The 21,904-nt window shown below is 40.7% G+C and overlaps 1 protein-coding gene across 1 annotated transcript in view; it reads left to right on the forward strand.

The window, feature by feature from the left end:
* VWDE (von Willebrand factor D and EGF domains) overlaps window positions 1–21,904 on the forward strand; it is a 395,553-nt gene that overhangs the window by 31,231 nt on the left and 342,418 nt on the right. The window contains exon 2 of the mRNA XM_086941980.1: window positions 16,228–16,412. Coding sequence (XP_086798106.1) covers window positions 16,228–16,412 — 185 coding nt within the window. The remainder of the gene's footprint in view (window positions 1–16,227; window positions 16,413–21,904) is intronic.

The raw sequence follows: 21,904 nt of genomic DNA on the forward strand, positions 1-21,904 counted from the left end.
GCTATCCATTTAGCTATTTTAAAAACCAACACATAAATAAAATATTTGTCATTTACAAGACCAATAGCTCCAACTTTTCCAATGCGAGAACTATTGCATTTCCAATGCTTGTGTTACATTGAGATTAAAATAGTTTGAATATGTTTCCGAAATCTGACAAGAAATCCCATGCCTGACACCTTTGTTAATTGAGTAGAAACCGAGTTTGGGTACTTGCTCGAGTCTTAGGTATGCCTGTTCCTTTCTGATATGGTTGATTTGTCTCTTTGCACCTTTTGTGGCATCGGTGCTGGAAGTAGGCATGCCAGGGGTGCTACAGCACCCCCACAGTAACCATGTTGAAGTTCACAAAGTAAATGAGCATTAAAGTGGCTTTTGATATTTTTTTCTTTCTCTTGACATTTGCTGAGCTTTCAAAGATAGAGGGTAAATCTCAGGCTAAGGATTCTGACACATTTCTGCCTATACTTTTGATTTTTTAATCGGTGTTTACTTTTCTGTCTGGGATTTTAAAGTTGGAGGATTTTGTAAAGTGAACTATATGACAATCCTGTTGCAGTACAGGGTGTGTGAAAGAAAAGGCTGTAGGTCATCAGTTTTTTCTAACACACAACAAAATGTAAATACCTGTAAATTAAGTTTTTATATATATATATATATATATATATATATATATATATATATATATATGTATATATATATATATATATATATGTATATATATATATATATTTTCAAAATATACCAGTAGTTAAGAAAAAACAAATGAAGAAAATGTTTTGTAATTCTGAAGTGTGACAAAGATTTTAAAAGTATCAGAATAGATCAAGATACCTTACTTGGTGATGAGGAAATGCTAAATATTTGCAGAAACCCAATTTCTACATGTTGTCAAAGGTAGCGTAACATAAACCGCATATCCTGCTCAATGGACGTTACTTCTTTGCTACACTCGTTCTTTTTCTGAAGCCTATATTTGTCCCAACTTCTCCCAACTTCTCTGACTTTAGTGATGTAACATTGGTGACATAACCCTTACATTGTTCCAGCACATCTGCATTATGGGCGAGTTAAACACATATCACTAATGTTTCTTGCTTCAAATTGAATTTGCATGGTAGATCTGTGTTTCAATTGAAAAGCAAGGACAGAGTGGACGTTAATAAAGTTGTACAAGTCTGGGATCTCTGTGTGCAGCAATAGTAAAATATTTGAAGCTAGTAATGCAGAATATGAGATACTCGCTTGTCACCTTATTTCTGAAATCATGGATAACGTTTTATCAGTGCTTTACAGTTCAAACACTACTGACGAAGATCAAGGCACAGAGGGTAAATGCAGGCTTCAGTGTGAAATCCAGTAGTAGCTACTCAATTAATAGAGCAATCTGCTCAATTTCGAATGTGCACTTGCCCAGTCTGTCTGAGGTAGAGGTGAGGTCTAGTTGCACTTGCATCCATGATCCTAGTAATGACTCAACTTCCAAGGTTGAACTCCTTCAGAATTCCCAAGAAATCCCGTCATCTGCTTGTGTTACACTGTCTTATAAGGAAAACTGAGAACATTTAGAAACGGGTTGTTCTCCAATCCGACAAACTAACATCCATGTTTCTATTTAAATGTACCATTGAAGATTTAAAGTCCTATTTCCAGTAGACACTGCATTTTTTTCTACTATAACTTTTATTATTCCTTATTAATACTTAATTATTTGTTGTTTATGATGCATCTTGTACGTTTAGGTTCTTGTTAAATCATCTGATGTTTTCAGAATAAAGACTACAGCTAGTGCATGTAAAAGAAAGTGTGTTTTATATTTATTGGGGCATAGTGCAGTATGTGGAGGGCTAAGAGTTAAGTTGGTCCCACTTCACCCAATAAATTCTGCTTTCACTGAGAAACCAGCTGATTAGGGGCCTGGTTTCTTGCTTGCCTGAGAGCCATTGGACCTCTTTCTAGCTACAGATATTGATTGTGAGTCGCGCTTATATATTATTTAGATTGCTTTGCTGGGTTCGAGAACTTCTGATATCCTGTATTTACAAGAAACTTGGTACATTCCATTCAGACATTCTAATACCTACCTTTTGCTGAATGGTGATGACAATCGACAAAGTCCAAAGTTTAGTCCAAGCGTGCTTTATTTTTAATTGATAGGATACTTAAGAATTAAAAATGAAATCACATGTGACTCAAATGACAAGAGACAAAAATGTAATGTGCACAATTGCTATGTCTTTAAACCAAATGTGAATGTCCGAAGTCTTATTGTTAAACCAGGTAACATGACAAGTAATTCGCTTTACTTGAATACCATCAAGCTAACAACTAGTAGATTCTGCAACAAATCGTACACCATTTAATGTCTATAGCCTTCCTGATTTTGTCAATATTATCAACTATCTAATATTTACTTTGGGCTCCATGGAAGCATATCCAAACAATAATATAGGGCCTATTTTCCAGGTTTTAATGTAAAATTACATTTGTTAAGTGGCTATCTTTGCTTTCCAGGGCAGAACACCAATCCCAAACAAAGATCAGGAATTTCCATATTTGCGATACTCCTACAGAACTGCTTCCTGAAATCTTCAACAATAAACTAATCAACCAACATTATCTCAATGTTTCCTTTCTTTTCTGGATAACCAGAGTTTTCTCATCCTCAGCCACACAATGACATGGCTATGTTCAGATTGCTGGTATCCACAGCAATGTTACCACAAAGGAAGAAAACAATCTGGCTGCCATAGCAATATATGTGAGACCCAATGCTGATTTATATCAATATATCAAGTGGTGATTTATTATTCATGTGAACAACATTGATGACAGCGGGGGAAACATACTGTGTAGACTATTCATCCTGGGAGTACCACAGCCAGCCCACAAAGGGAGCCTAAATTCCAGTCGCCCTCTTTATTCTGTCCTGAAACTCCTAGGTGGTTATATTGAAAGAGTTAGACAGGTCATTTAGGGTTAACAGCCATTCATGGTCATGGTCTGCTCCAACAAGTATTGTCTTACATTCACTCCAAAATCCAGACTGCTACGTGGCCAATACCCATTCGTTTCAACGTTAAGGGGTAGTTGTTGGTTATTCACCATTCCAGAAACATTTGCAAAAAGAGGGAAAGAACATTCATTCAATAGGATTCATTTTGGGATGTTTCACTGAGAGCTTTATTTACTTAAGATGCAACTAGAAACATGTTGCCTTATTTTTGAGGAGTTCACAATGTTGCCAATGCCTAAAAAGGATTGGGTGCATTCCTGCAGTCCGGAGAAAGGACAATAATCCACTGAGAATTGACCTATAAACAAGATAGTAGAATGACTGTCTGTTTTTTGGATGCTTTATGGAATTGAACATCATAGACTTTCTTGTATCTTCATAAGGTGAACGTCTAGTGTCAACCAATACTAATTCCTGTGAACAACAAGCATTGGCAAAGCCAAACACTCTCACCCACAAAGAAATGCGGCCCGTATCCTTGTGTTTTCTTTTCATGGCCGATGGAAGAGAGGGCAGGGTGGGAGTCCACACAAAAGGAAAGAGATAGAGGGTGTGTTATGTGTGGCAACATAGACAACAGAGGTTGTAGGGAAAGAAGCTCTATGACTTGGCCGCATAATTGTACTTTTTGTTATTGCAGGGTGGGAGCGGGTGAGAAGCAACACAGAGAATGGGAAGAGGGGTTGGAAGCAAACAGAAGTAGAGGCACAATAGAGTAATGGAGGGAATGATTGAGAGCAAACATATGGATGATTGAAGGTGGGTGGGAGGTGCTGAGGGACAGGCATGCCAAAAGAGGGTGCAAGCCGAGAGGGTGGAGTAAGAAAACAGACAATGGCTGGTGGGAGGGAGGGGGTCAGAGCAAGCAGACATAGGAGGATAAGAGCATAAGGAAGATAGATGAAAAATGCACACTGTCCTAGAGTGCTTAACCACAAAGACAAAAGGAAAACCTAAAAAACAGCAGTGGAATGGCACAAGTAATGTGTCCATGCCCAGGAGAGGGAAAAACACACAAAGAGGAAGGAAGCCTATGGCAGCTGTCCAATAAGAAGAAAGCACGTATTACGATTAAGCTAACCAATGATAAGCAATTGTTGGCCTCTAAGCCCAGAGTTGAATTAGAAAATAGAAGTTTCAAAGAGACAGCACATGTACTGTCCAGGTAAGACCGAAAATGGGAAGTTACTATAAGATAATCTCATTAGAATCCCCCTGAAAGCTTTGTTATGACAATCCTCTCAATCAAACCAGTGAACACAAATAGATTAATATTAAAGACTGCAGCAGTCTCATCATCACTTGAATCCGTGTGAATTAATGAAAAGGTGTTATTATTGGAATAATAGTTGTCTGATTTCTCCTCCTAACAAATTTATAATAATGAAATGAGCTATGTTGTCTCACATATCCTAGGTCATCTTAACACTGAGATCAGAGACACCAGTACCACAGGGAAACCACAGCAATCATGAAGACCATTTACTCCGGGAACCCGGTGGATGCCTGACCCCCACCACGTCTTTGACAAAGGAGCAAACCCTACCAAAGAAGTCCTCACCCCCACCAAACAGCACCTCCATCACTACATCCACCTTACTGAAACCATGGGAATACACAGCTGTCAACATCCTCCTAAAGAAACCCTTGGCCAACCTGACCAAACTTACCAATTACAGACCAATATATCTATTTCCTAACCCAGCCAAAGTCTTGCGAAAAGCTATCAACAAGCTCCCCTCAACCACCTTGCCAAACACCAGCTTCTTGACACCATAGTATCAGGATTTAGACCAACCACAGCACAGAAACTGCCATATTAGCAGCAACGTATGACATCTGGAGGATCCTCGACAGAGGGAAATCCACAACCCTCATCCTTCTAGACCTATCAGCAGCCTTAAACACTGTATTCCCATCCCACCCAAATCAGATGAGTAGGCAAAGCAGGCATCCAGGGACACACCCTTGAATGGATCTGCTCTTTCCTCTACGGAAAATCTCAAACCGTCAACATGTCTCCCCTACTCCTCTGAAGCACGGGATTTTATTTGGGAAGTTCCACAGGGATCTTGCTCCGACTCGAAGCTCTTCAACATCTATATGCGTCCTCTGGCTGATGTCATGAGAGCTCATAATATAAACATACTCACTTATGCTGATGACACAACACATTCTGTCGGTGTCACAAAAACAACCCAACACCATGCACAAGTGAACCTCATGCATGGTTGAATTCGGGATGAATGCTGTATGCTTTATAATCAGGTTTTCTTTCAACATATCCAAAGGCAAATTGAATAGTGCGTGTATAGTCAAGAGTTGTAGTTGAAAATGTATGTCGGAGGGTCGGATTGCCTTGCTACATGATATTTCTTGTGTAAAGATGTGAGCTCATTTTATAATTGATCAGGGAAACAGAGGGATTCGGTAGAATATGTTATTTTAGTCCAGTGGGGTTAGCCATTCAGGAGGGAGTAGGGAAGTTGGCATAGCATATGTTATTGATGTCATCTTTGGAGGGCGAGAGGTCCATGATAAGTACAGAGTGTCATCAGCATTGGGTCTAATGGTAGGCGATTGTTATGATAAGTGGGTTGCAATAGGGTTTGACAAAGTTGGTTGCTGAGAGCCAGATTTAAGGAAAGTGCTGGTTATTATCCATTTGAGGATATTGCCAGTCTTATGAATGAAAGATTTTATTCCACTTGGTGGCAGTGCCCGCTTTAGCGCTCTTAAAGTATATCCAGTCATATCCCTTCACTATGTATATAGAGATAATCTCTAATCATTAGTATATGCAGTAGACTGTTGTGCTCTCTTCCATTCCTATGTGACTCTGAGAGTATATCCATTTGTATCCCTTCCCTATGTATATAGAGATAACTCTAATCACTAGTATATGCAGTAGACCTTTGTACTATCTACCATTCCTATGTGACTCTTAGAGTATATCAATTTGTATCTCCTCCTTGTGTGACTTTACATCTTGTACATTTACATTTTTTTTTTCTGTTTGTATCCTTTATGTAACGCATGTAATCCTAAATCCTTATGTTTTTCAACCGGTTCTTATGTAAAGCGCTCTGACACCTTCAAGTAAAGTTCGCGCTATATAAAATCGCATATATAAATAAAATAAATATGGAGAACTGGATGAATGACAGTGTCTTTGGGTTACGTCTATGCTTGGCTGTGCAAGGCAGGTGGGGCAGTGGGAATCAAAATAATTGGTGAAGCAGGAAGTCTTCATGTAGATTGATCAGACATTCAAAAGAGATAAAGTGACAAAGTATTTGTGGGGGTAAGACTCTGCCTGCTCTGGTCTTTAAAGTTAAACATAGGAGAGTAGATGAGGTGGTCTGTGGTGTAGGTAGGCCTACATCTGTTGAGGTGTGGCTGCGTAGTGATTGCAGGCGTACATAATTTGTAAACATTTTATTGCAAAATGTGCATATGTTTTTACAAGATTACCTGTGTTGTACGAAAATAATTTCACCAGTATCTATTGTGGCTTTTATATATATGTTGCTCAGAAAAAAATCACTCCAGATGCTTGTTCGGGGAGACGGTGTCTCTAAGTCATCTGCATCCAAAACTAATACAAATTTCACATTATGGAAGAAAATGCCCACAATTTGGCAAATTCTGGGATTGTTGCAAAATTACTCAGGCCTAGTTATATGTGGCAATAGCATATATATGTGTGTGTGTGTGTGTGAGAGACAAAGAAACTCTGAGTTTATGGATAGAATGAGGAAAAGGATGAACATGAGAGTAATGTGAGTAGTAGCATCATGATATACTCTATGGTATACGTGTCTAAGCACAGGGATCAGTTGGAACTAGAGAATACACTGTGGATACAGGGCATTTGACAGAGCTATAGGGAACATACATGCTCAGGCGCCTGTTTACTGTGCCCAGGTTGTGGTACAGATGCCAATGGGGTAAAAGGCGATGTGGTATAGCTGTGCTATAGTTTTGTTTAGTTGGAGGGGTATCACCCTACAGAGTGAGGGACACCATGAAACACCATGACGCGTAACAGGAGAGAGAGGCAAAGAACGCATAGAATGAAAATAAGGCTACACATGTAATGCTTAATTTGCTACACTTAGAAGTGAAAGTTGTGATCATCTATATCATGGGTTGGTTGAGTTAGAGGAGGATGTGGATTGAGGAAAGAATTTTTTGTGGGCAATTAAAAGCATGATTAATAGCCATTTTTATAAATCCAGTGTGTGACAAGTTTATGGCTGTGGATGGATGCGACTGCCAGTTGTGAAATAATTGTTCACGAGCAGTCTTTCATGTTTTTGGATTTGTGGTGTTAACAAAATAGTGTTTGAAGGAAGTGACTGTTTTAACAGAGTATGAAAATGACCACTGTAGTTCTGATGCAGGGGCTGAAAGATTGATAAAATAACAGACATATTGTTGTAAGTGAGAACAGTATAGGACTGTCAATTGATCAATGGAAGAAATTTCAATTGTTCAAGCAGGGAGAAAGCAAGCCTGAGTGGTAGCTTAGGAGACACTTGTATGGATAATGAGGTGGTATTTGGTAGTGCAAGTAGTCAAATCATCATTAAAATAAATTTTAAAGTATCACTTGCAAGATTGGTGAATTGTGTAATCATATGTAGGGTCGGCTTTGGAGAGATTGGAGGCTGGTGGTAAGTGTTTATTAGTGAACGTGAAGATGGAAGTCTTGGGTGAAGGCATGAATATTATAGAAGTTTAAGACCAAAGGTTAATGCGGTCAGGAACAGATTACATGCCTTGAGCCATTTGTATATAAACACTTCTCACCCCTGACAAGTGAGCAGGCATAGGGATAATCTCTGATGCAGAAATAGTGAAAAAGAGCAAGCTGAGTTTGACTTATTGAAGGGTTAGGATGAAGTGATGGAAGAAGGCATTTGTTCAAAGGTTGAGGGGATGAGTTAATTAGATAGTGTTTGATGGATTACATTTAGATAAGGATTCCATTAGGAAATTACACCTGGGGACAGGCAAGGCGGAGACTTATCTACCAGTGTGGTAAACTAAACTGCAATGATGGTTGCAACTTTTAGCATGCTTATTGCCAACCGTGACCAATTTAAAGTGGCCAAGGAGAAGTATGGGCTGTACTGCCGGTCAGTGTCTGGAGAGGAGGAATCGCAGTTAACTAGGAAGTTATCAAATGAAGTGGGAGGCAGTTGAAGCTGAGATGAAGTAGTGGGTAGAGACTCGTGTATGGTGCAATCAAGTTTAGTCTCCATTGCTGAGGAAAAAGGACAAAAATGAAATCTCACTTGCTCAGTCTGAAAAATCACAGCTATGGTGGAGTTATGCATGGGTTCAATGAAGTTTGAGAAATCCAGTGGAGCATGGTGGGAGGCAAAGGTATCAGTGATAACATAGGGCTTCTACAAATGAGCCTCTCAATCCATGGGCAGAACAAAACGGGCCGGGTAGGAGCTGCTGATTGGAAGGTATGTTTGGGATTTCGGCTGGCCTGGTAGGACAAGTAGATCAGAATCGGGTTGGTGATTTAATTGGTTGAAAGAGGATGAGAAAATAGATGGGAAATGTAGAGTTGAGATAGGAGAAGATAAGCTTGGAGCAATAATGGAGACTAAGCTTGATACATACACTTAAGAATGGTGAATGTTATGATTCTTTGCCAAATTGGGGCTATTCAGTTACTAAGTGGGCTAGGCTGGAATACCAAAGAATGGTGAATGGTATGATTCCTCGCCAAATTGGGGCTATTCAGTTACTAAGTGGGCTAGGCTGGAATACCAAAGTCTTTGGCCAGAACAGATTGTCAGAAACAGGATGGAAGATACTAGAATTGTGTGAGGCATTATGTGGTTGTGCTGCTCTAAATGGCTGGTATCAGGTTTCCAACTCCTGATAGACATGTTGGGCATATTTCTCTTTGTTTTGGAGCCAGCACAGATTCCATTGGGGGTCATTGTTAGTCCTCATTCCTCACAAAGTCAGCCTGCAGGATACTCACCCACTCTAAAAGCATTTCTGAAAATACTATTTAGTTTTCCCATTTAGGTGGAATCTATTTAGCTCTTGAGTGCAAAATGCTGAACCAATTGTGAAAACTTTGACCGTAACCCCCATTATGGTTACATTGAGTTACTACTGCCACAATCCTTAACATGCAGAAAGCTTGGGTGTGATCAAATAAATATTGCCATTTTTGACCACACTCCCTTTGCAGCAAATACCTATAGCAGCAATGCTTATCCTTCATAACTCTACTCATTTGATATTCCTTTATGTCTTCTGCATTTTTAGTTTAGAACTTTAACTTCTTTTGGCCACACCATTGTTTCTAGGCATCCCTCAGAACCACTGAGCTCTGACGTATCGTCCTTCTTAGGCTACAAAGGATCACTATTTTTAGGAGGTGTAGGATATAAGAAGTAATCTGCTAGTCCATATGGATGATGTTCTCACCCTGAAAGCTATCAGCCAATCTGAATCAAATGAGATCATACTTGTGCCTCATGTGAGGCCACATGAACTGAGCAATAAATTGAATGATGCTCTGCTTTCTTTTTAAGAGTCCACGATTCTCAGCATGTCCCACACGAGAGAAAGATTATGCCCATCTCTTATGATGTATTTTAACAAAATGGGGTAACCCTGTGTCCCTCAGAACCTGGGTATATGCGATTGACAAAAAAGTGGTTCTGTCGGGTATTGTGCAATCTCTTTGGGTTAGGCTGCAGACAGCTCTAAAACACAAACAAGCAAAACTCTCTGATATCCAAAGTTTTTATATATATTAAAAACAAAAACCAATGAACCAGTAAATTGGAATTACTTCATTCCACTACATTGTTATCAAACATAAGTGCAGTGACTGTAGTGAATCCAGTGACAAAAGTGAAATACGTAGTGACACTTATATACAAGGACGTTGAATGAATACACTTTACAAAAAAGGAGAAGGGGAAAGGGGGAAGAGTAGCACGATATGTTCTTTTATCGTTTTGTGGCCAGTTTCATCCTAGTAAAAGTTCCAAGGAAAGCAAGGAATTATTGTCCATATTCCTGGAATTATCTTGGCCAAAAGGAAAAGCGTCGACGTTTCGACCCTGGTTGCGCCCCAGTTGGTGGTCGCGGCGGGTCTTTATCAAGACAAAGGGGGGATGGGAGATGTTCAACAATTAATGTAATCCAGAAGGTAGCCCGTTGGTCAACCCTCAATATACAGACATCAGCGTCAGTGCTTCCGTGATGTGGTAAAAGCGATCCAACCGTGAAAGCCAGAACCGAGCTCTCTGGGTGAAAACGCTCACAAGCGTTTTCACCCAGAGACATCGGTTCTGGCTTTCACGGTTGGATCGCTTTTACCACATCACGGAAGCACTGACGCTGATGTCTGTATATTGAGGGTTGACCAACGGGCTACCTTCTGGATTACATTAATTGTTGAACATCTCCCATCCCCCCTTTGTCTTGATAAAGACCCGCCGCGACCACCAACTGGGGCGCAACCAGGGTCGAAACGTCGACGCTTTTCCTTTTGGCCAAGATAATTCCAGGAATATGGACAATAATTCCTTGCTTTCCTTGGAACTTTTACTAGGATGAAACTGGCCACAAAACGATAAAAGAACATATCGTGCTACTCTTCCCCCTTTCCCCTTCTCCTTTTTTGTAAAGTGTATTCATTCAACGTCCTTGTATATAAGTGTCACTACGTATTTCACTTTTGTCACTGGATTCACTACAGTCACTGCACTTATGTTTGATAACAATGTAGTGGAATGAAGTAATTCCAATTTACTGGTTCATTGGTTTTTGTTTTTAATATATATAAAAACTTTGGATATCAGAGAGTTTTGCTTGTTTGTGTTTTAGAGCTGTCTGCAGCCTAACCCAAAGAGATTGCACAATACCCATCTCTTATGATGAGCACGGTGAGGGAGAAGAGGAAACCGAATTATAGTCGGTTGAATGGTATCATTATGATAGGGCTGGTGAGGGAGTTTGGAGTGCTGGTTTGAGAAAGGTTAAATGGTCCTAGTACCTCAATGTGGCTATGACCTAGAACCTCACCATGATAAAGTGTTTAGGTTTCTAGTGGTAGCATGGTGGGAATCCTAGAACTCCCTCCCTCATGCTGGAGTCAAGGGAAGGCTTGTTGGTGGCATTTTGGCAAGCGAAGAGAGAACAACATTAAGTGCATCCCCTCAAAATTCTTCCTGATTTACTTACAGTATGAGTAGCCAATAGAACTGCGTGAGTGTGATACTGGAAACTATTCTCCTCTCTTTTTCCTACTCTCCTCTCTTTGTCACTAGTTGGCACAAGTAGTTGGACACTATTTTTGATCACTTTTCTCACCTTTTCAGCAACCGTTTTAGTGTTAGATGGTGATGGTCTGGATGATGGAGGAGGTGGGTCTGAACAAGCTTTGAGGGTGATGATCAGGTTGCCTGAGAAGCTTTCCTCCTCCTGTCATGTTGTAAATTGCATTATGGAATCTGCAATGCTTTTCATTGGGGCGATGCTCGCAGAATGAGGTCAGGCACAACATTAGCTCTAGCATCCCCTGTGACGTGGGGAGGCTCGAGCTCAGGAGGTCTCCTTCGGCATGGTGCACGGTGGCAAACCCCTCGCCTGAGAGCACCTGACTGGGTCCAGAGTGTGGGGGGGCCCACTCCATGTACATTGCAAGGGGGCCCCCCTCATAGTTCGTTATGCCACTGAGAATGAGACCATAAAAGTTGCCTAGACAGAACTTTAGAATTTTAGGTACTGTGGGTAATAACTCTCAAGTCGTCATTTATTTAAGTTTTGAACATGGCATGATTTCAGATATTGAGAAAAGTAGAAAACTTAAAGGGCCTGATGAACTTCTCGAGCAGCTCATTTACAATAGCACACATTTTGGTGATAATCGTTTGAACTCCAAAGAAGTTGTCATGAAGACACTAGCAGCCCTAAAGTATTTGTTTTTTTTTATATGGGCAAGGACACAGTGCTGAGAAGACCATTTTCATGGGGATATTGAAGGTAAATATGATAACATTAAACTCTGCCTCTAGAGATATAACATTGTCTTAATATCTTTTAAAAGGTTTCTTTTGGAGCCTATATATATTTTATTGAATCATGGTGAATACAGATTTGCTCATATTTATGCCGCAACCTACAAGACAGTGCAGCTGTTTGGTTTGCTAAAGACAACTTGGGGATATTCAAAAAGCTGATCCAGGAATGCATTCCACCCTTTGCTTACAATTGGCTTTGTGGATTGTAACTGACATTTTCTGGCATTCAATTTGCTCGCTTTATTTGCTTTAGTCTGTCCAGCTTGAGTTCGTCCCTCCCATTTCCCGAACCTTGTTTACTGTATTCTTCCACAAATGTGCTTTCTGTAAACAGGCATTTAAATACTGTTCTTGTCACATGTGCTGTGCATTCAAAGACAGAGGTCAAATGACACACCCATTCTTCCCAGGGAGATTGGTGTTTACTTTTCTTTCTCTGACTTCAAAGTGAGAGAATTTATGTGACAATTCTGTGATTATCAATATAGGAAGAGAGGGATTAGCAGACAGACCCACAAAAAGAAATGTGCTGATGGTTCAGAATGAGTACAAATGAAGACCATTTGTTTTGTAATATTCTGAAGTGTGGTGGAAATAAATATGTGAATACGATCAAAGCAAATCAATACACTAAGTGATGACATTTGCACACATTATCATTTGTGTGCAGTAACACCATTTTTTTTGTGCAAATGTAATAGCCATTTCAATTGAAAATGTGTTGTCTGTAATGGCAGTGCTACCACACCTTGCATACTACACACTATGCGACTTAACACCAGTCTATCGCCTTACACTCTATGCCATGCCTCTACATTCTACAACACTCTACTCCCCTCCATACCACTTACCACTCCAATATTCACCATTCCGATTCTCCCCACTCCACTGTCCCCCTCCTCTCTAATGTGCCATAATCTAACCCACCCCACTTCACTATAATCTACCCCAATGTATTCAACTCCAATCACCCTATTCCACCCAATCTACCCCATCCCACTTCAATCTATCCCACTCCACTCTACACCAATCTAATGCACCCCATTTTGCTGCAATCTACCCCACGCTACCCAATCTACCCCACACCATCCAATCGAACCCACTCCACTCAATGTAACCCACTCCACTCAACCACGATCCAATCTAGCCCACACTCCATTCCACCCCACTCCACTGTACCCCACTCCTCTCCAGTCTAATATACTCAGCCCCACTACACTCAAATCTATCCCACTCCACTCAAATCTATCCCACTCTGCTCCAATCTATTGATGTCTACCCCACTCCAATCTACCTCAACTTAATCCACTCCAATCTACCCCTACCCAACCCTCTCCCCTTTACCTGACTCCACTCAAGTCTACCCCACTCCACTCAAGTCTACCCCAGTCCAATTTACCCCACTACATTTCAATTTACCCCACTCCACTCTAATCTCCACACCAGTCCATCCAATCCTCTCCACTCTACACCAAAATTTATCCCACTCCACCCAATCTACTGCACTCCAGTCTAATCTACCAAACTCCAATCTACCACACTCCACTCAAATTTAACTCACTCCACTTTAACCAACTCCACCCCACTCCAACCCACGCCACCCCGCTCTGCCCAATGTACCCCACTCGCCCCAATCCACCCTGCTCCACCTCATCGCATTCTACCCCACGCCACTCTACCCCCAGTCCAATCCAACCCTTCTTCTCCAATCTACCTCCCCTCCACTACATTCTACCCCACTGCAATCATCCCTCTTTAATGAACCTCACTCCAATCTCCTCCACTCTAATCTACCCCACTCCATTCTACCACATCATATTTTACCCCACTCCATCCTATTCTACCCCACTACACTGTACTCCAATCTATCTCACTCCAATCTATCCAATTCCACTCTATCCCACCCCACTCTGCCCCAGTCTACCACACTCTATTCCACTCTACCCAATCTACCACACTCAACTTTACTCCAAACTACAGCATACCACCCAAATCTACCCAACTCCATTCCAATCTAACCCATTCCACCACGGTGCACCCCATTTCATACGACTCCAATCTACCTCACTTCCATCTGCTCCATTCCAATCTACTCCACTTGAATTTACACCACCCTAACTAAATCTATCCCATCCCTATCTTCTACACACTGCTCTATTCAACTCCATTCCAATCTACCCCGCTCCTCTCTATCTCACTCAAGTCTACCCCATTCCACTCTAATCTACCCCACTCCAATCTACTGCACTCCACTCCAATCTACCTTAATTCACTGTACTCTGCTCTTCCCCCAATCTACCCCATTCAACTCCAGTCTACCTCAATATATCCCACTCCACTCTACTACAGTCTACCCCACTCCAATCTACCCATCTCTACCCCAATCTACCCACTTTATCACAATCCACCCAAATTCAATCTACCCCACTCCAATCTACCACACCCCATCCCACACCACTCCAATCTACAACATTATCCCAATGTATCCCAATCCACTTCATCTAAATCTACCCCACTCCAACATACCCAACCTACCCCTTCTCCATTACTATAATCCACCCCACTTCAATCTTCCCCACTCCAATCTACATGGCTCCACTCTAGTCTACCAAACTCCACTCCAATCTACCCCAATCCACCCCACTCTTCCCCACTCCAATCTACCCCAATATATCCCACTCCATTGTACCCTAATCTACCTCACTCCAATCTACCCCACTCAACCCCAATGGCCCACTCCAATCGCCCGACTTCACCACAATTTGCCCCAATTCAATCTACCCCTTTCTAATCAACCCCACGAATCTACCCCACTCGCCCACTTCAATCTACCCCAATCCCTTCCACCACTCCACTCAATGCCAATTTACTCTACTCTACCCCAATCTACCCCACTCCAATCTACCTCACCCCACTCCATGCCACTAACATTTAGCCATGCTGAACGGCAGCCACACTTATATACATAATGGCTAAAACTCATTGCCAAAGCCAATATCTTTTGCATAGGCGAGACCGATTTGCTTTGCCAGTGCTTATTTATTCCTACCAAAATTGTACTATTTAATAAACACTTGCAAATAAATAACTAATTCTTAACTCTCGAACATTTGTTTTGCAAAACGCGAGTTCATTCCTCTATGGATTTAGCTATATTTATAAAACTGATTTATATTTATATACATGGGAAATGAGAATGAATTGCTCTGGCTTTAAAGGATGACTTTATAAAATGTTGTGTAAACTTTAATAACATGAAGTAAAAAAAATTCCTGAGCCATATTAATAACAGTGAACATTTCTGTACTACACACCATAAACTAAATTGTTTCTTGACACTTGAGACTAAGTGACATTTGTGACTAGTTCATTTCATTTTATCAACTTTGGAAGAATGACCAGCAGAGTGTATCCACTAGGTTTCCAACCTGGGACTTTTATGTTACACACAGTTGTCAGCTTGAAGTTTGAAGCTTGTTGAGCTAACTTTTGGTCTGATAAGTAATACATGAGTTTACTTCCTGTTTATTCAAATGTCATTTAAAACTGAAATGTCCATAAACTATTTTATGCTTATCCTGTAATTTAAGTCCTAAAATGGAGTCCTGGACCGAACCAATGTATCTACTGTTTGTGCTGCACCCCATTAAGTTGTAAAAATGTTCTACAAAGTTGCTGTCAGCCCCTAGAATGAGGTGTTGTCTTTCTCGTGTTGGTCAATTCTTTTTTTACAAAAAACTATGATTTAAGTGAAATGGAACTTCGTACATCTGTAGCAAATTAAAAATGTTATGGTGTACAGTGTATTTTAAATTGCATGCTTATGAAAAATAACAATTTGGTGTTTTTTGCAATAGTTTTATTTTTTACTATCATAAATACAATTTGAATTCTCCTGATCTTGCTTTTCAGGAAGCATTTTTTGCCGATTGATATCCTTGCATAATTCTTCATGTTTGAAATTCACACTAGATTTACTGTCGCCATAATATTAGGAGCTAAAAGATTGAACTGTTATCCAGAACAAATAAATAGACATTAAGGGTTACACCAATCTACCACTGTGTATCTATGGCTCAGTGACAAAATAAATGTGTGTGTCCAAAAGTAATCATAATTTTCTTCTACCCACAGCGCCAGAGTGCTATCCCAGCGGGCATCAGATTCTTCAGAACTCCTACAGAAGCATTGGTTTCGATTCCTCAAGAATCCAGCAGTCATCCATTCAAGATCTGATATGCGACCATTCACTGACACCTGGGTGGTACCGCTTTGTCATCTTTGATAAACCAGCAGAGATGCCAACCAAGTGCGTGGAGGTATTGGTGCACATCATCTTGCATATGCAAAATAACAAGTGTTTCTCCAAATTTTAGAATTTTGCCCTCTTGTTTTCCATTTCATTAAGCCCAAGAAGGAGAAGTATAAATGTGCTCACATAGGATTACTCCTACTTTGAAGGGAAATTTGTCTTTCGCATGATCCACAATAAATCCCTCATTTACTAGACTATGATTGCCTTAGCAAGGCATAGGTATTTATTTGAATAACTTGTGGTTCAATTTGTATAATATCCAATACATAATTAAAAATAATGTAAATGTTCATTTCTGCATCCAAGTCGATTTCTTTGTTTGTCCAAGGATAATATTTTTCATTCTATGAAGGATCCACTTATTATGACGAGATCCTCCTCCTTCATCTGACAATTCAGGGCTTCATTACAATGTTGGTCAGAGAGCAATCCGACTGAATCCTTGTTGGAATCCATTCTGACCGACTCATGTTTGAGGAGTCCGACCGACCGATTACGATGTTTCCGAACACCGTTCGAAAAGCCTCCATTTATTTCAATGGTAGCCTTTTTTCCAACCTACAACACAGGCTCCCATTGAAAAAAAGTCTGGTTATGGAAAAACCTGCACCCTGTCACAAGTAGCATGATTTTAATGGGGGGGGGGGGGGTCCCTTGGGTACCCCCATGTGCCCCGACCAGAGACCTCCGGGTGAAGGGGGGCCTGCTAAGGCCCCCAAAATCATTTTCTGACAGCCGTTCCATGTCAGACAGAATGATTCAGAAATGCTGTCCAAATCCGACATCATAATACCCCGGTTAGAAATGTGGTCCATAGAGCTGTACAATTCGGCTTTGATTGACTCAGAGTCTCTAAAGGCCAGTCGGAACCGATTCAGACTGACCGAATAGTTTCCTTTCCATCATAATCAGTCGGTCAGAAATGTTTTGGAGTCGGTCGGAAACTGTTTCAGACACAGTTTAGGAGAATCTGACTGTCGTTCAGAGCCTTTCCGAACAACATTGTAATAAGTCCCTTAGTACCTTTTGAATAAATTCAAGGATGTTCCGGAACCACTAGCATGAAATTGGCAAGAGTTTCCTGGATGAGAAATGATCAATGAGAATTATGTAAAATCCACAAATATGTGGTCACTTATTTTTGTAGGTAGAATATTTTGGGATTCGCTGCAAATCAATACAAGTTAAAAAGTGCCATTTGCAAGGGCACAATTAAGCCTATGTTAAGTTTTTTTTAATCCAAATTGGATTGCTGTCCTTCCAAATGGATTTTAGGTAGGAATGTAACTGCACTCTGGGGCTCAAATACCTTTGTGAATCTGACCTTTAGAGATCAGGCATAATAGCCAAAGGTATTGTCCACGAAGTTCGAAATGTAGAAAATGCAATCTTCAGGCATCTATGTGCTAAAATGTTGCAATTGTTGGGGATGGCCAACGTTATTGATAATGTTTAATGTGAATCAGAACAGTTATTAATTTGAACAGTTTTTAAAGTTAATTTATTTGGTACATTCAATAAGCATTGATTTTCTTTTTTTTTAAAATATTTTTTTATTGAGTTTTTCCCCTTTTTATTGCATGTACAGGGCACATTCAGAAAAAACAAATAAAATTATATAAAATACATATATAGGATCAATTGTTACATAAATGCAGTTGTCTACATGTCGTTACATTCTTAAATCAAGACCTAATTACAGGAGAACATAATCATCTAGCTACAGTATAGTTCTCAGAAAAAGAGACATTAATAACAGAGAAAAAATAAACAGACCAGCAAAATGTCTATCAACTAATATTTCCTTCTTTCCAACGAATAATCGGTTCCCAAATTTGTATGCCCAGTTTCCTTCCCTTTTTCCCCTTCCTAGCATATATAGCAGATTCTAGCTTATAAATAGACAGTAGTTTAGCTAACCATTGATGGGACGTCGGGGGGAGGGGATCAAGCCATGCTGTGGCTGTACATAATCTCAAAACTGCCATTGCTAAGAAAATAAAGCTTCCGCTCCGTATCTGCCCCTCCGCATCAACTCCTAGTAATATTATTGATGGAGTTAATACAATCTCGATTCCTAATGCATTATTTAGAAAGTTCTCTATATCCTTCTTGGTTGTTTCCAGGTGAGGGCATGATGCAAAAACGTGTACTAAATCAGCCTCTAAGCTGCCACATCTAAAGCATCTAATACCTGATACAGCTCCCCATGGGCGATTTTCGCTGGGGTATAATATAAGTGATACAAAACTTTGTAGTGCTGGGATTGTAATGGGGCTGAGCACAGCAATTTCTGTCCCATATCTAATGATAGAGAAAACTGGCCTCGGTCTATATCTAAACCAGTTGCCCATTTATCCGCCCACTTTTCCAAGCCATCTTTCTTCGAGTTTGATAATTCTAAATAAAACCTCTTAATCGTACAATCTATACCTGTTTGTATAACCTCCATTATTGGATTCTTCGCAAAGCCCGCGGGACCTCCCTTTTTTTTATTAATAAAGCTTCTTACTTGGAGATATTTGAAAAATTGTCTTGTATCTAAGCCATAGCGTGACTGTAGCTCTGAGAAATGCATCATGCCTTGCAGGCCTAGAATATCACCAATCTTCTGAATTCCTTGCCTCCCCCACTCATTAAAGACTGTACCAGAAAAAACCTCACTAGGGAGAGTGGAGTTACCTTCTAATCTTGTATAAGCATTATACTTTCCAATACCAAACCTCTTAGCGAATGATTTCCATATTTTATATGCTGCTAGAATAGTTTTAAATCTTGTCCTTTTGAAGTAACTTGCGTCTGTGAATTTCAAGAGTAAATTTTCTGCCTCCGCTCCCATAACTAATCCGTAAATAGCTAATGTACCAAATTCGTCCTGCGCTTCTGCCTCTGCTCCTCCCAACAGACCCACCATATATTATAATGCTGCTGCCCAATAATATAACTTTATATCTGGTTGCGCCCATCCTCCCCTTTCACGTGTAAGTGTCATAAATCTGAGCGCTCTCCTTGTTTTCCCCTTTGCCCAAATGAACCGATTGATCATATGTTCACAGGTCTTAAACCACTTATTCTCAAAAAATAGTGGAATCGCTCTAAATATGTAAAGAAATTTTGGCAGAACCATCATTTTTACAATGTTTGTTCGTCCAACAATTGAGAGGTGTAAATTATCAAGTCTATCTAATTCCTTCCCTACTTTAGCAATTATTGGGGCTATGTTTTTTTCCACTAAGGTATCGAGTTCAGCCGTAATATATACTCCAAGATACACCCCTGTTTGAACCACTCGAATGTCATTACATTGTGAATGAGAGTTTTAAATTATCTGTGTCTTAGATAAGCATGGGCGGAAAATCCGTTCCGCTCGCGAATTTTGCGGATTTTCGGTAAATTCGCAATCCGCGAACGCTCGCGAATTAACTGAAAATCCGCAAATTCGCACGCAGCGGATTTTTTTTTCTTGGTGATACAATTTTGCGGCGTGCGGTGTAAGTTCCCAATTGCGAACATGTAGGCAGCAACAATCTAGCACTCGCGAAATTACAAAAATTGCAATTCTGCACAAGAAATCCACTAGCAAGCAGCATAGACCTTCTGAAAATGATGATTTTTATCAGAATAACTCCTCAGGTTGACATTTGCCGGCACTTTTTTGGATTTGAGGCCTTTTGACTTTCTTTGGATCACTTTTGGATTAGAAATCAACTTTCACAAGTAAGCTTGTTTGGGGCATTACAGTTGCTGTAATGCTGTTCTGCAGAAAAACGAGTTTTGCAAAAGTGAAAGCATTCAGCAGGTTCAAAAGTTCAAACTCATCATTAGTAACCATTCCCTGTCGTGCTTCCTGACTGGGGCCCCTCCAGAGTTCTGTTGCTAGTTGCAACAATTGTATGACCCCGCTCTGACCCTCACAGCAGGCTCATAGAATAGCTACAAGTAGGCCATAAAAGATCCTGGAAAAAAAATTGCACTGCAACAGAAAGCAAATTACAGATAAGGAAGCAGGTGCCAGACTGGAATTTTAAAACAGTGACACATTAATAAATCAACCCCAAATTAATTCATGTCAGTTGAAGCAGGGCTGGTGTGCTTGCTTTTTCCCCCCATAATCTACAGTGATGATGAACCAGAGGGTGGCATTGATGTACCAGAGGGTGGCATGGGTGAAACAGAGGGTGGCAGGGGTGAAACAGAGGGTGCTGGGAACCTGTGATGATGAACCAGACGTAGAAACAACATAATCGCGACCGTTGCGAGCCGACATGTAAGTTCGCAATTGGGAACTGGTACAAAACCCTCGCGAACTGGCAGAAATCCTTGTGAACACACAAAAAAAATCCGCAAATTCGCGAGAATTTGCGGATTTTGCGGATTGCGAGTTTGCAAATTCGCAAAATTCACGAACGCCAGATTTGCAAAATTCGCTCATGCTTAGTCTTAGATGTGTTTAAAGCGTATCTCGAAATACATCCAAACCTCCGTGCCTCAATCTCTTTCTGCAAATAGCCTCCGTGGGATTTGGTGTGATCACTGCCATATCGTCGGCGTATGCAAGGATCTTGCATTGCCCCAGATGTGTGGGCAAGGGAGTAATTCTCTCACACATCTCTATCCTACGGATTAATGGGTCCATATACATTGCGAACAAAAGCGGGGAGCACGGGCATCCATGCCTCGTGCCCCGCTTAATCCTGAATTGCCGAGTAGAGCCTGCATTTACTCTTATAGAAGCTACTGGATCAGTGTATAATGTCTGTAGTGCTCTAATATATCCCTTTTTAACCCCTGCCCTCATTAAAACATGCCACAGATAGTCCCAGGAGACCCGATCAAAAGCCTTTTCGGCATTCAATAACATAACCGCCATCGGGTCTCCTGTGACCTCCGCTGCATCAAATAGGGTGATAACCTTGCGCGTATGGTGTGTGGTGCCCCTTCCAGGAATAAACCTGTGTTGGTTATTACTTACAAGGTTTCCTAATGTTGTAGCAAATCTCGTTGCCAGTGCCTTAGAAGAAATTTTTGTGTCAGTATTCATTAACGTAATCGGTCTATAAGACCCCGGCTCGGTAGCAGGTTTCCCCCTTTTTAAAATTAGCACAATATCCGCACCCCCCCCCCCATGAACCTGGAATAGATTCCCCTGTTTGGGATGTCTGTATTGTCATAACTAGATCATTTCCAAGTATTTCCCAAAATTTTTTGTAGAATTCAATAGGGAGCTGGTCAGGGCCAGCAGCTTTCCCTGAGGGGAGATTTGCTATAGCTGTTTTAATCTCTACTATTTCCAAAGGTTCTTCTAACCCTTCTGCCTCCTCATCTGTAAGCCTTTCCACTGGTATTTCCTGTAAATACTCTGTTATTTCCGTAGGGTCAGTAGGATGCTGGTCGTCGTATAGTGACTCATAGAAATTCCTAAACACTTCTCGTATTTCCTGTGAATCCGTGTGCAATCCGCCAGTTATATCCCTGATTTCCCTTTTCATTCCTGAT

Source organism: Lissotriton vulgaris, chromosome 10 (assembly GCF_964263255.1).
Source record: "Lissotriton vulgaris chromosome 10, aLisVul1.2, whole genome shotgun sequence".
In the NCBI taxonomy this organism is placed as follows: domain Eukaryota; kingdom Metazoa; phylum Chordata; class Amphibia; order Caudata; family Salamandridae; genus Lissotriton; species Lissotriton vulgaris.